Raw genomic sequence first — 14,640 nt, forward strand, 5'->3', positions numbered from 1 at the left:
ATTCCGGGCTGAGCGGGTTGGCGATTCAGCATCAGCCGTCGTCGCAGCCACAGGCGCAGGTGTTGCGGGAGGGGGTTGGGGCTGCTGGGTAGAGACCATGACAATCACCGCTTTCTCTCCTATTATCTCTCCTCTTTTCTGTTTTTCCTATCTAAGGCTTGGAAGTGGGTTGGTGTTTGACGAGGCTTGTATTTAGCAATCATCATGGATTTGGCGTTCTGGGAGCAGCGGCAATGGACTTTGACAAGTGAGTGAGCATCTTGCAAGACAAGAAGGCATCAACACTTGGCGACAACAACAAGGTTCAAGATTTCATTTTCCGGGGTTGCTTGCTTGCATTGGCGCTGGGGGAAAGGGGAAATAAAATTGTCTTTTGACATTTTCCTATCTATGTAGGAAAGAAGTACATGCATGACCTGTTGCAAAAAGTTGGGCAACAGGGACAACAACACAGAGAGCAATTGGATGATTTTGATTTCGAGAAGTATCATGTTTCTTGGAGTTTTTCCTTCTTCTGGGCTGGTTAAGAATATTGGGGAGTTTTCTATACATGGGGAGAATTGATACCCTTACGAGATGCGATTCGGATTGCTGGTGACGAAAGTGACGAGGCCAAATTGCATGGTGAACAGTAGCCTCGACGAAGTCTTGCTTGGATCTTGCTTGGGATGGCTGCTTGCGTGTGCGGTATCACGAAGACATCATAAGCAGCACACTTGGAGGAGTTGGTAGACACGCTTCAAGAGCACTCTGCAATGGCCAAGTTTGCCCGTCATTGTGTATTGGCATTGGCATCTAGAGAATCACGGCCATTCATCACCGTGGCATTCACGACACAAAAATTTGCAAAGCCACATGTCGCAACGGCATCGAAGGTTCAGCGGAAGTGGTATGGGTATTTTTTTTGTATTCATTGTATTCATTGCATTTTCTATTTTGACTGCGGAAGGGCCGGAAGCCAGCTCATTGAGCGAGGGCAATGGCGTACGTACGAAGAGGAACCTATTGAAATCTTGTGCATGTTAGCCAGGTGGTCTGGGGAGAGGTTGGTGGCAACGTGAATAATCATAGTTGACTAATGTCCATCATACATCCAAGGTAAGGACTTGCAACCGTCATCTGCTTTCTAAAGGCTCGTAGGCGAAAGCTCGAGTGGAAACTGCGAATTAGGTGGAATATTGAATCATATGGACTCGGGGAGGTGTGCTTGTGAAGAAGAGAAAAATGCCGGCTTACCGTTTGGAGTCACGGCTGGAGGCAGCGCGAGGACTACGAGGTTAGTGGTGCAGGTTGCTGGTGTTTGGGTTCGAGCGAGAAAGTTGCGATTGCGATTGCGATGGCTACACTTTTGAAATGGTCAGTTGGGCCTGTCAGACGAAGATTGAAGTGTTGAAGTGAAGTGATCCTCCCGCCACGACCTCCGGCGCCAGTTGCAAAAGCAAAAAGCGCAAAGGGCCGAGGATTGAATCAGACAAATTATACTGGCAAGTAACAGGCGGCCGCTGTCGCGACGTGCCCGAATTGTAGCTTCGTTCATGGTCGATTCTAGCTGGGAAAAGAAGACATGTTTCTTTGGTTGTCATCAGATGGGAGGATGTTGGGGAGATTGTGCTGTGATGCTGGAGTGCCAAAAAGGCAGGCAGGGCGGGAGGGGAAAAGTCTTACCATTGCATGACGCGCCGCAGAATTGATTGGTGTCGTGTCGAGAGAAAGAGAAAGCGCCCATTCTACCAGGCTTGGCTTGCGATCAATCCGGCGAACGAAACAATCAATCTGCGGCAGTCAGAGACCGACCCAGCAGCAGGCTCGGCAACTCATGTCGCATGATGAGTGCAGTGAATGGTTGGTTGGCGAGGAAGAGAACTGAGGATTGGATCTTGGAGAGGATCTGGCCGGCATTTTGTACTTGCCTGCAAAGGCTCTGGCAGAGAAAGCAGAAAAAAAATTAAAGGTGGGGAGTTCGCGTGAAAGCTCTGGAAAGTGGCTAGCTGCGGGTCTGCTGTTTTTCCGACGGGCGAGCCAAAGCGTGACCGCCTGCCCAAAACGGATTAGCCTCGGACCCTCCCGAGTGTCTGGCGCAGTCTTGCACCTGATTGACATCAACGTCGATGGGGCTCGGGAAGGACAAGAAACCTCTCGAAGAGCCAGGAACACTCTTTTGGGGGGATATATAAGGTCTCAACTGGTCTCAATTGCCCTTCCTTTCTCCCAAGAACTCTTACTTCTGTTCGACTTTGCGGCAAAGGCGAGGAGAACCACCAGATTGGAGGCTCACGTCCAACAGAAGCAATTACCCCGGGATTCGACGTCAAGCTTCTAGAAGGAACTGCAGATCACTGGATGCTGCGATTGACAACCAGAGAGTCGAAGGCTGGTCACTATCCAAGCTTACCTGGTTCAATGCTTTCTTGTCTACTTTTGCCCATTGAATGCAATTGAGGACCAGCCTTCCGCGTTATCTCTTGACTTCATTTCCTGCCATGTCACCCAACCCAGCAGACAGACACCTTGCATATGACTACCAGATGTCATCCACTAAGTACTTGGACACACGTATACGCAAAGCCGCGCCCAGCACCCAGCAGCGTCTAAAACCGTGTATGTCGTTGTCTACCTAGCTAGTACCAGCTGATGAGCGCCGAGTCGTCCGTCCGCCGACCTTTAGTTGGACGGGCACGCCACGGCAGCCGGGACATGCTCCGAACCCGTTGTCTTTGGCTGGCGGTGGATCGTTTCAATGAGGTGGTGCTCTCGGCTGTGTTCTTCACGTTGTTGCTATCCAACAGTTGGCCAGAGTTGAGGTTTTCCGTTGCGCTGTTAGGATGTCGTTCATCTTGGTGCATTTGGTGTTACTCGGTCCTAGATGTCATATTTGCGTCTACTCTTGACAAGATCTATAATTATTTGGATATGCCCTGCGCTTTGTAAGTGCTCTGTTCCTGTCAAGTGTCTGCCTTCGGCCATTATTTTGCAGCATGGTAAGTCCAGTCGTGGATATCCAAAAACTCTTCCCTTTCCAGGAATAGATGGTCAGAGAGAACCGTGTTATCTTTATTTGACCCCGGGACTTCATGCTGCGAGACACATATGCTCGTATACTAGGAGTGCCGGGAAGACTTGTACGGCAAAGAGAGTGCACGACAACATCAAGTAAACTTCTGCATGTCAGTGTTGGTGCTCATGGAATTCTGGCGAAACGATACAGAGGGTAGAAGGCTTGAAAAGAGATCAGCAGATGTTGCATTGTCGTAAGGAACGCGAGTTGAATCAAGTGTTCATTAGAAGGCCCTATATTCCCTCTTGTGCGAAGCAATCGGCACAGGCTGAAGAGACCACGCAGCTTACAACCCCAGGCGTTGCATATGTTCGACCGATTCGAACATCGAAAGAGATGATGATCCAGAGTTACAACATTATTCCGATCTGGACTCTCCATGTCATGTGCAGGTTGACATATCTGCCTGGTCCAGCCCAACTGGAGAGGCTCCAAGGGTCTACCTGGCAATTGTTAGAGTGACATAGCTGACTGCTCGAATCTACCCAGCGGCGTATCACACATGCCATGCTCTAAGTCCGGGATCTTCGATCTGAGCCGTAAACCCCTTCGTGGGAGCTCTGGGCCGGCAAAAAGCCATGCACCGGTACGGCAACGTGGCTGTTCTCAGCCTAGCATCAGTGACCATATCAATGACGTGAAAGGTGGTTCTTGATGTATCATGTTGGCTCTGGTGTGCTCCTTCCCTTGAGTGCAGAGATTTTCAGTGTAACACAATTGGCATCGCACAGCTGATACGTTGCTCCTGCCTGGAATGTGAAGACTGGATAGAACATCTAGGCATCATTGATGAATTCTTTGCTTGAGTCTTGATGCCCATCCACCAGGTAGTCTTGCTGGGAAGCGCGGCCAGTCGAGGATTACACGGCTTCACTTCGTTGGAATTTCGTTTTCTCTTGTATCGACCCATGCCAATCTCATGGCAAATTGCCATGCAATTTGAAATCATACGCAACGAAGTGAAGCAAACATGATTGCGATTGATTGCATCCGAATCAATCGCTGACACACCTCATATTCTTGAACAGAAGGCAGATTCGATTAGTCGAACTGTCGCTTTCCTGTCTGGGTAGCTGTCGAGCTGTAGTCGGCTGGCAGCTGCGCCTCATCAAGTCGAACCGACCGTGACAGGCTAAAAATAGACGGAAGTGCCTGCTGCCGTTGGGGAATCCCAGGCCTGTGCACTCGCGTATAGATAGGTAAGCATTTCCTCTTGACCGGAAATCTTCAGCCTCAGGTCACTCGCAATCCTCTCCAGGCTTCCAGGTAACGAAGAAAAAAGGTGAGCCTGATACGGCAGAGTTTTCATGCAGTATATAAATAGCAGCTCCCGAGTTTCAACTTTCGGGGAGGAGGAGAAGACACACAACAGCAAGCAACAGCAAGCAACAGCAACCCACCCCCTCGCAGTTCACGCGTCTTCTGAAACGGATTCTTCCTCAAGCACGCCCCCCCGCGTGGAATTCTCCATGGTCTCGCGTATTCTCTGCCCCAACGAGTAATGCACGTGGTTGTTATTGTTCAATGATCAGATTCCAATCTTCAAAAGCACTGAGGTTTAGACGTAGACCGGCCTTGCGGGAAAAGCCAGCGTAAAACAAGGCACGAGGTCAGCTAGTAAATCGCCCGCCTCTTCCCGCGCCCGCCCAACCTACTGCTCAGGTGCAGTGCAGGCGAACAACAGCAGCAAAGCAAACCCAGTGCCCAGTTGTCCGTCCGGGTGGCGCCCCGCAAATTGGCGCTTCGCCTGGGGCGCGCGAGGAGGAAGCTTAGAGGTGCCCTGTTACACATACATATACGTGATAGTTGCATAGTGCCCGGTGACTGCCGCGCGCTCTGCCGATCTCTCATCAAGCCCGCATTGCATCGCATGGGATGGGATTTGAAGCGGCCACTTTCTACATACATCGTTCGATTCCGACCAGGTCACGAGGGGATGCCAAAAAAAAAAAAAAAAAAAAAAAAAACCACCACCAACTCTTCCAATTGGTCTGGATCGTGGGAAAAACTCGGGACATCACGTTTTCCGGGCTTGCAACATCGCGTTGTTTCCATGCCACAAGCGAGCTTGGAGAGGCCCTAGCCTGAGAGGATCGAAGCTGCACGCCCCCATACGTGCATAGTTACCTTACCTGCATGACGGCCTGCCGCAACCTACCAGCGTGGGGCTAGAAGGCTGCATCGGGACTCGGGAAAACAATAATTCTACCCATCAGAGTGGGTGGTGTGGGGGGATCTTTGCAGCAGGTCAGGCTCGTGTTCCCACCCTTCATTCAACACTCGGGGACTTTCTCATAGTCGAGTCGTCGTCGCAGCAAGCAAGCCGGACTGGACCCTCCTCCCTGGAGTCCCTGCCCCCGTCTCCCAGCCGGCCTTTTCCAGTTCCAGTCCTAACCTAGTCGTCTCCCCTTCTTTGCCCGACGGCCTGTTGCGTGCAGTGCAAGCGGGAGTTCTGAACGTCAGGTCCCGATATACCAAGCCAGATTCCAGATATCGGGCGCGCTTTGCCAAAGCCAGCCCACATCACCCAAGCAGAGCCGACACGGGCTGATTGGTCGCTGGGCTTGGCTCATTCTGCACTTGGCACATGCCTACCTCGCATCTTCTGCCGATTCTATCCAGGATTGGAGCACCCTCAAGCTCTGAACACCACGTTTGGCGACGGGTACCTACCTTGCTGGGGCGTCGCTGACAGACACCGATACGTGCATATCTCTGCTTAAGCTAGCTGGTGTGTGTGTGTGGGTGAATGTGGGTGGGAAACCAGAGCAAGAGGGAAGAGAAAAAAAACAAGCAGCCCAATATCTGACACGGCCACGTCCTTTTTTTTCTCCTGCGATCACCGCCCGCTTTTCTTGCGCCGGTACTGGGCGCATCCAACCCACTTGCACTCAGGAACCCAGACACACTCCCCCCGATTCCCCGTCGCTCAGCCGCTCGCCAGTCGCCAGTCGCCAGACACACACTGGACGCCAGAGCAGCCAGACAGCAGCCAGCCAGACAGACAGCCACCTCACAGACTCGCAGACTCCCGTCGGCCGTACCTAGCCTAATCGCTTGCCTGCTGCCGCCAATTCCCCCCCAAATTGTCTCTTCCATCCACTCTGCTCTGATCCCGTCAGATTCCCTCTCAACCTCGCCCTCTCTCTCAATCAGCCACTCCAAATCAATCGTCCCATTCGGTCGGGGCCCAACATCCACCCACCGCCACCACCACCATCACCCCCCAGCTCTGCCCAGTTCACTCTGCGCAACACTCCCAGGGGGACCATCTACATACCTTCCTACCGGTCTACCATAACGGAATACCATTATCGTTATTGCCCTTCTCCTTCCTTCCGGAGGTTGCATCCAAAACAGTCCTGTCGTTTTTCCCATTTCCTCCCGCCCTCGCTCTCCTGTCTGTCGGCCGGGCTTATTCGCACGTACATCAATCCCTTTGCGGCCTAGGCTGGTTGTCGAAACAAGCAGCCCTGCCTGGCGTGTTCTGTAATCGCGCGCCTCCCCCAAACCACACAAACCAACCCGGCCAGCACCACGCATCACCTCTTCCTGCCTCCTCCGGCCTTCCCAGATTTTGGCGTCTTCGCCTGACCACCGTTTGCTTCGCGTCATCCAAGGCATCCCCAGTCTGTCCGACTCCCGCCTCTGCGTCGACCCTTCTTGCCCCCAATCCCGCCGTCTTATGCATCAACCCCCCGATCCTTCTGTCGATTACTACTCTCTGTGGACATCCGCGATAACCACCAAAACGATCGGCGTCGCGAAGCCGCTCGTGGCTTGACCCGCGCTTCTCGTGTTTTCCGCGTGTTCGAGGCAAAAAAGGGGACCCCGTCGCGACACCGCATTTCCGACTTCCTTCGACTCGGACCACGATTGGGAGCTGTTCCTTTGGCGCGTGACGACTTCCCTCCACCTACACCCACCCGCTGCCGACCTCGAACCCCCGAGGGCCTTGCACCCCAATACCATTGGATCGTTTTATGAAATAGCGCGGAGGTCTAGGCGTCGGTATCCACGTCGGTGGATAGTCGACGACGAGACACTTGTAGATACGGACCATGATGGCCAGTATGGGACCTGGTGGCGGCTTCCATCCCGGAATGCAGCAACATCCAGGCGTCCATCCAGGACACCCCATGGCTCCCGGCATGGCTCATAACCCGAGCCAGCCTGGGGCCCAGCCGGGTATGCCTCCGCAGATGGCCGGCCACGGCATGGTCTCTGCGCCTGGCGGTCAGCCCAACCCGGCCGCCTTTATGGGAGGCATGCAGCCCCAGAACGCGCAGGCGCATGCCCTGCAGCACCTGAACCCCAACCAGCAGTTCCAGCTCCAGCACCAGATGGCCTGTAAGTCTTTCTTCTCCCCTCGCCTCGACTCGCACGCCGCCCCCCTTGTGATTTGTGTGCCGCGCCCGCCACTGAATGTCGAGCGTAAGTCTTTTCGTCGCGGACATGGGAATGCTAATGGAGGTTCGACTTCCCAGTAAATCAAGGAAACCCCGCGCTCGCCGCCCAGATGCAACAGCAGCAGCTCTTGCGCCAGCAGCAGCAGCGACAGGCCATGCTGTCGGCAGGTATGTACGGAGGCATGAACCCGCAAAACATGCCCATGGGCATGCCGATGAACCAGATGAACGCGGCGCAATTTGCGGCCATGAGGAGCCAGAACATGCGACCGGTCGGTGTTCCCCCTCACATCCAGCAGCAGCATCTCGCTCAACAATTACAACAGGGCGGCGGCAATCCCCAGCAGGCACAAGTAAGTACTAGAGAATTTCCTCCTATAGCTTTTTATCTCTTTTTCCTTCTGGGTCTCATACGTGGTGTCGTCTCTAGATGCTTGCCCAACAAATCGCCATGCAACAAGCTGCAAACCAACAACAGATGCAACAACATGGTCACCAACCTGGTCACCCTGGGCAAATGAACCCTCAATTGATAGCACAACAGCAGGCTCAGATGCTCCAAGCCGCGCAGCAAGCCCAGAACCAGCAGCAGGCGCAACATCAGCAGCAACACCAACAGCAGCAGCAGCAACAACATAACCAGCAACAACAACATCAACAACAGCAGCAGCAGCAGCAAGCTCAGCAACAGCAGCAGCAGCAAGCTCAGCAGCAGGCCCAGCAACAGCAACAGGCCCAGCAGCAGCAGCAGCAGCAGCAGCAGGCCCAACAGCAGCAGCAACAGCAGGCTCAGCAGCAACAACAGCAGCAGGCCCAGCAACAAGCTCAACAGCAACAGCAGCAACAGGCTCAACAACAGGCCCAGCAGGCGGCTCAGCAGCAGGCTCAGGGCCAAGCTCAGAACCAGCCGCAAAACCAAGGACAACCTCAACCACAACAAGGGGGCCCTCAGTCACAACCCACCACACAACCACCGCAGTCCACGCCCACTCCGTCCGGTGGGCAGCCCAGTCAACCCCCCAGCCAGCCGCCGAATACCGGGCCGCAGCCCAATCAACAGCAGGGCCAGGCACAAGCCCAGGGCCAAGGCCAACCCGGTCCTCAGCAGAACGCCCAGCCGAACCCGCCTCAGCAGCCCACGCCGCAGATGCTCCAGGCCGCCCAGGCGCAGCAGCAGGTTCAGCAGCAGCAGCTGGCCAACAACCTGCAGCAACTCCAGCAGCAGCAGCAGATGAAGAACGAAGGTGCCATGAAGGGGCACTACTTGCTGAAGCTTCAACAGTTTTGCGAGCACCTCAGCGGCTTCCAGGTACGTACTGGTGGCATTTGGAGATATTGCGGTAGAACTTGGCTAACGATGAGCTCTGCAGGGCGGCGATAACGAAGAGGCCTTGATGTACTGGTCGAATTTCGTCCGGCAGTTCTTCAGCCCCTCGGGCGTCTTCCAGCTCAGCCTGTACATCATCGACAACTCCAACAGCGAGGAGTCGACCGAGAAACCGTACGAGATCCACGTCCCGGCCCTGCCAAGGTTTTTCCACGCACACTTCCAGAGTGGAGTGAAGAAGCTGCAGTTGAACTTGGGCAACGGCACCCGTGATCGAGGCCTCGGTGCCACACATGTGGTCGAAAACGAGAACGCCAGCTTCACCTACTGGTACGAAAGCTCCCATGTGGTCTGGACCGGCAAGCTGCGCGCACAGTTTGACCCCGAGCAGAAGCTGGCGTTGCTCGAGTTCACGACAACGTCGCACGACGAGTTCATCTCGAGGAAGATGGCTATCGACGCCGCCAAGCCCAACCACAACTGGATCAAGGACTGGCACCGGCTGAACTCGTCCGATGCGAAGCAGTCGCCCGAGATGAGCAAGAAGGGCAAGGCGAAGCAGATGAAGTCGCCCATGTCGGCGCCTCCGGATATCAGCCTTCCCGACTCGGCCGTCAAGTCTAACATGGGCATCACGGAGCACGTCTTCCAGTATCTCGAGCTGGCCGAGGTCATTGGCATCATGCAGCCCCTGATGAGCTACTCTGTGGCGAACCCCAACTTGGGCCCTTACCAAGCTCTGGAGATGTACAATGCCAACCACGTCACTGGCCCCCAGATGGTCATGAACGGCCAACAGCAGGGTAACGCCCCTGCGGGCCCGGGCCCCCGGACGCCCAGCTTTGGCCAATTCCAGATGGGAGCGTCCCCGGCCGCCGCCCACCATGCCCTTCCCGGGTCGCCGCATATCGGCAGCCCCGCGACAGGGCATATGCAGGCACCCGGCATGGCCCTGCAGCAGAGCCAGCAGGGAACAAGCTCGAGTGGGCCGAGCGCCAACACCAGCCCTGCGAGTAACAAGCGAAGGAGGCCGTCGACGGTGAAGACGGAAGACGAGAGCGGAGCACCGACGCCTGCCAGCATGGGTCCGCAGGCGAACGGCATCATGGGCGCCAAGGGCAAGCCGCCGACGCCGCGTATGCAGAACCAAAAGCGGTTGAAGACCAACAACTCATGAGCATGGCCATCGAAGCAGGCTCAGCTCTTCACGAATGGAACCTAGCGGCGGCGACATGACCTCACGGTCCCCTTCAGATAGGCGTACCTTGTTGGGGAGCCTGCGATGGAGGGGAACAAAACTTGGGACCTTGCGTTTTAGCGCTTCTTCTCATTGCATCGCGGAGTTTGCTCTTCACCGCCGGCGTGGTTTGGAATTGCTTGCATATTGCTCCAAGATTGCGCTTGGATTGAGCGTTGGACCGGCGCTGTTCATCATTTCAACTCGCGTTGTCATATCTTGGCCACCTTTTTGACCAATACATCCCAAGCCATGTTCCTGTTCTTGTAAATGAGAGGACGCGCCACGAAGGTTCCGTTAATACTTGGCGACATGGGGGGAACCTCTTCTCCTGGAAAGAAGGGATTACAGCTCTCGATCGCCCTGTGTACGATATATCAAGACCGGGGGGGTTGGTTCGGCGCACCGGTGTTCCTCATTATTGGATACTTCTCATCATCATACTACTACTGCTACTTACTACTACTACCCTGTGTGTTACATCGTTGTTTTCTGCATCGTTCCGCGAGAGAAGAGAGAGAAAGAGACAAGATGCGAGAGAGTCCAGGAGTTGCTGTGAACCCCCGGAAGGTGAGGAAGAAAAAAGGTTGCCAGTGAAGCGAAAAAGGCATTTGGCGCGTGGGGATGGGAGCTGGCGAGGCGAGAACGAAAGGTTGTTTTTTCACATAGGCCAGGTACTTATCTGGGATTTTGGGACCATTTGGATATATCGTTGTGCATACCCTTTCTACGTATTCAAAAACTGTTTCTGTCTGTGATGTGCCTTGTCTCGTCTTGTTTGGATGTCATTGAGCTGCTGGTGCTACTTACTACTACCACTGGTGATCCAGCTGGAAACGCGGGGCTTCGTCATCGTCGTCGTCGTCGACATGTACGACGCCTGTAGAATCTGACGAGGCAAAAGAAGAGGAACTGCTAGGAGATACATGGCCATCTTCCCCGCCGCCGCCCTCACCGCCAGCTGGCTCGTTGTCGCGGACGACAGCTGCCGGCCGCAACAGCACGATGACCTCGGCGACCTCGCGGCGTCGCGCGATGCCGGCCAGCACGTCGCGGAGCTCGTCCTCGCCCAGCGCGCTCAAGGGGCGCATCCAAGAGGTGCAGTGGCGCATATCGCCGAAGACGGTCGGCCGCGGCTCGGTGCTACGCAGGTTGATTCTTATATCGCTGGCGCGGACGGCTGTTGATGCTAGGACGGCAGGGCCGGGGCGGCCGCTGAAGCTGCGCTAGTTGGGGTAGTCGTCGTAGTAGCAGTAGCGGTGCCGGGCCACGGCCGAGGAGACGGCGCGCTCGAGGGCGCGGAGGGTGTTGTGGGGGTGGGGACGCCAAGGGGAGATGTGGAGGAAGAGGTTGTCGAGGATTTCGAGTTCGGGGTAGAGGTCTGGCGATGGTGGGCGGTGGCTGGAGGAGAAGATTGAGGAGGATGCTGATGTTGCTGATGTTGTTGATGGGGAGCAAATGAAGGGGAATTCGGGGGGCTCGGGGCGGCAGATGTAGGCGAGGATGCGGGCGGGCCCGTAGAGGTGGCCGAGACGGGGGAGTTGGGGCTGGGGGTACTCGGCGGAGGAGGGCATGATGTTGGAAGAGATGGGTTTGCTTTTCACGCGTTGGTGTGGGTTTCTCTTGTAGTGGTCGAGAGGTCTGGACTGCAGTTGAGGCGTAGGAGGACGTTGGCTACTCCATGTACTTATAGATTTATTCCAGGACTTGTATGGCAGGAATCAAGGGTGCTTCGCATGGCAGACAGGCGTGACTTCGTTCACTGTGGTACGGGATGGCGTTACTTGCGAACGGTGACTCGGCTTGATTGTTGAATCGTTTTGCATTTTCTCGGTGATAACACCAACGGGGTGTACTATCTACGACGGGTATCTAGCCCCGGTGTATTCTTCATTCTTTGGTCCTTTTTGGGTGAATGCAAGGCATTTATCTGCCTACCTGCCTGCTTGCCTGTCTGCCTCACAGATGTCGAATCTGCACTGAGTAAAAGCGATTGAAACAGCCAAGACCATCACTACCTGAACGTCCCGCATTCCCACAATCATCTACCATCTGAGACATAAAGTGGTGATTTGAATCCTTCTTCTCTCCATTTCCTATGCGGATACCGTGGGAGCAGCATAACCACGTTTACATCCTCGAGTGAGAAGTAGACGGCGGCGGTGTCACGCGGATTTGCGGCAATGGCGATCGAGCCCGGCGGGGCGACGTCTGTTGCGCCGGCGGCGTCAGGGGATGGCTTCCCAGGGGGTTGGGTGCCTTGAGGGGCGTCATGGGCTGCGGCTGGGATAGTAGGCGGTACGGGAGAGTGCGCGGCATGTTTGTTGGGTCCTATGCCTTCCTGTTCGGTGTGATGGACGGCGATTTCTTGCTACTGACTGCTGTGTGGTGTGTACGTAACCGAGTATGTGCAATACGAATGATGCGAAATTACGACGTGTTGAGTGTTGTGACTTGTTGATATTGTAGGCTGGCTCTGGCGTAGGCCGGCTCGCTTCCCAAGTCGGCCAAGTTGAAGCTGAATGAAAGAAGGTAAAGGAGCTGGCGATGCTAGCTCGCGTGTGGCCGGGGCCGTGAAAGAGTGGTCGGCAGTTGAAGAAAAAGGAGCGTGAATTCCCAGGCTCGGGAGTGGGGAATGAATATTTGAAGAGAAGGGAAGAAAACGGACACTGATAGACTTGCAGATGCAGAGGACAGGCTTAACGAACGGGAGATGCCCAGCAATATATGCCCGTCGTGTTTGCTGAATGGCTGTAGCGTTACTAGGTAGCCAACCCCTGCCCTGACGCCGTTCTTGGGTTGAAACCCGTGGATCGGCACAGGGGCCATCCAAGTTGTGCGGGAAATAGCATTTGCTAGGCTGCGAGCAACTACGGGACGAAAAGACGTTGTGCCATCCCGGCTACCTGCTATCTGACAGGATCATCGCGTCACTAGCCGAGATGGGGCTTTGATAACAGGCGTGTGCTAGCTGGCTAGTCCGATGCGCTGGACCCGGCGCCAGCTCGTCACTAATAGTGGACGGACTATCTGGCGTCTTGGCTCCCGGGCCGCCACATCCTGCATGAGATAGATATACTTAGCACGTAGTACACGTATCCATAGCATGAGTCGGTAGCTTGCTATAAATGTGGATGCTGGCGGGAAAACAAGTGCCTGATGTTGGCTACCTGTACCATTGCATTACCATTGGGCTCTGCATAGGAAAGTGACGTGTTAGGGTGGCGATGCCTGACTTAAAGATGGAATCAACTGGTAAAGGATCATGGGAAGCATGTGATTATGTGTGCCTGGATGCAAATAGCATGCTGGCCGTCCAAGCCCCATTAGATATGCTTCTATGTTTGATTACTATGACTACCTAAGCCACCACCGGTTTCAAAACTACAGTAAGATGCTTATCGGGAAATATGACGAGCGAGATGGTCTTGTCTGCTTACCTCAGAGCCAGTTCGACCGCGGGCGTTGCCGTGGTGCAAAGGGGGCTGGCTGTCACTGTTTGGTCATCCCTAGCCATGGCGCGCATCTCGATTCCGAAGCACATTGCCTCTTTCGCATGTCTAGACTAGAAAGCAGATTAGATATGGGTGCCTGAAAATGAATCGCTGTGGGCAACTATTCTGGACACGCAACTGCCATAACTTGCTGTAATGACTCGCTTTCCACCCAACGGGGGCGCAGGTAGCCGGGACTTCAAAGGACTCATCGAATCGGCAGTGATGGTAGCCATCATGGCCTGTAGAATGTACGGAGGCATTCCGCTGGGCTAAAACTATCCGTCTGTGATTATTCAAGTCGCTGGTTGTAGCTGTAACATCGACCAAGACCAGGCCTCCTAAACCGTCTAAGAATGGTCCTGGAAGTTGCATTGCTAGGTATCTAGGAAGTCCTTCCGATGGCCTACCTTGTCCACCAAAGTGCGCCCCAGATGGCGCTCCAGAGGGCCCAGCCCGTGCAACGGAAGTCAGGTCTCACGGTGGTTGGCGTGAGTTGAGCGGTGCAGCTTACTAGCTGCGTCTGCTCGCTCCTTGACGAGTTCCCAGGGCTTTACTCCGTTGGAACTTGGAACTCCAGAAAAGAACTGTGTCGTGTACGCAACGCGACGGGGCGGCAAACGACTTGGGATCTAGGATCCGTCCTCGCAAGAATAACCGTGGGACAGATTTGATTTTTCGAACAAGAAAACGAACATCGGGAAAAGGCCTCGAGATCCGCAACCTTGGATGTGGACTCGGTCCTGCGACTCAAGGCCGTAGATCTTGACCTTCATCTCCTGCCTACCTCGGCCGGCCATCCAAATGGTGACGGCGACAGTGATGATGGCCAGCACGGACATGAGCGCCCCAAACGAAAAGTTGGCCACCGTGCTGTTGCTGCTGCTGGTTCGTTGGTTGGTGATGGTGTAGGTCTCGGGGGCGCGAACGTGTTGGTGGCCATGGTGCTGGTGCTGGTGGTTTTGGTGTTGGTGTTGGTATTGTTGTTGCTGCTGCTGGCGGGTGGATCGTGACTGGAACCTCGTGTTCATCAAGTAGAAGAAGGGAAGATACGCAGTGCCTGGAGTGGAGTGGACGGATATAGGGTGAGCAAAATGCAAAGGGCAGGTAGATGTGAT

At 54.8% G+C, this 14,640-nt stretch overlaps 4 protein-coding genes across 4 annotated transcripts; 1 reads left to right on the forward strand and 3 right to left on the reverse strand.

Moving 5' to 3' along the window:
• Positions 1-7,119: 7,119 nt before the first annotated feature.
• On the forward strand, positions 7,120-9,968 carry PG986_010279 (Topoisomerase II-associated protein PAT1; the record flags this gene model as incomplete). Its single annotated transcript, XM_066846501.1, has 4 exons — positions 7,120-7,405; positions 7,543-7,817; positions 8,009-8,773; positions 8,835-9,968. 4 exons carry the CDS (start codon positions 7,120-7,122, stop codon positions 9,966-9,968), a joined length of 2,460 nt encoding a protein of 819 aa, XP_066698899.1.
• An 872-nt stretch (positions 9,969-10,840) lies between these two features.
• On the reverse strand, positions 10,841-11,602 carry PG986_010280 (uncharacterized protein; the record flags this gene model as incomplete). Its single annotated transcript, XM_066846502.1, has 2 exons — positions 10,841-11,254; positions 11,300-11,602. The coding sequence occupies 2 exons, from the start codon at positions 11,600-11,602 to the stop codon at positions 10,841-10,843; spliced, it is 717 nt and encodes a 238-aa protein (XP_066698900.1).
• A 556-nt stretch (positions 11,603-12,158) lies between these two features.
• Positions 12,159-12,347, reverse strand: PG986_010281 (uncharacterized protein; the record flags this gene model as incomplete). The annotated part of the gene is made up of 1 exon (XM_066846503.1): positions 12,159-12,347. The coding sequence occupies one exon, from the start codon at positions 12,345-12,347 to the stop codon at positions 12,159-12,161; it is 189 nt and encodes a 62-aa protein (XP_066698901.1).
• Positions 12,348-14,154: 1,807 nt separating this feature from the next.
• On the reverse strand, positions 14,155-14,553 carry PG986_010282 (uncharacterized protein; the record flags this gene model as incomplete). Its single annotated transcript, XM_066846504.1, has 1 exon — positions 14,155-14,553. The coding sequence occupies one exon, from the start codon at positions 14,551-14,553 to the stop codon at positions 14,155-14,157; it is 399 nt and encodes a 132-aa protein (XP_066698902.1).
• Positions 14,554-14,640: the final 87 nt, after the last annotated feature.

The sequence above is a fragment of the Apiospora aurea genome, assembly GCF_038362705.1.
Source record: "Apiospora aurea strain CBS 24483 chromosome Unknown utg000006l_segment0_segment0, whole genome shotgun sequence".
In the NCBI taxonomy this organism is placed as follows: domain Eukaryota; kingdom Fungi; phylum Ascomycota; class Sordariomycetes; order Amphisphaeriales; family Apiosporaceae; genus Apiospora; species Apiospora aurea.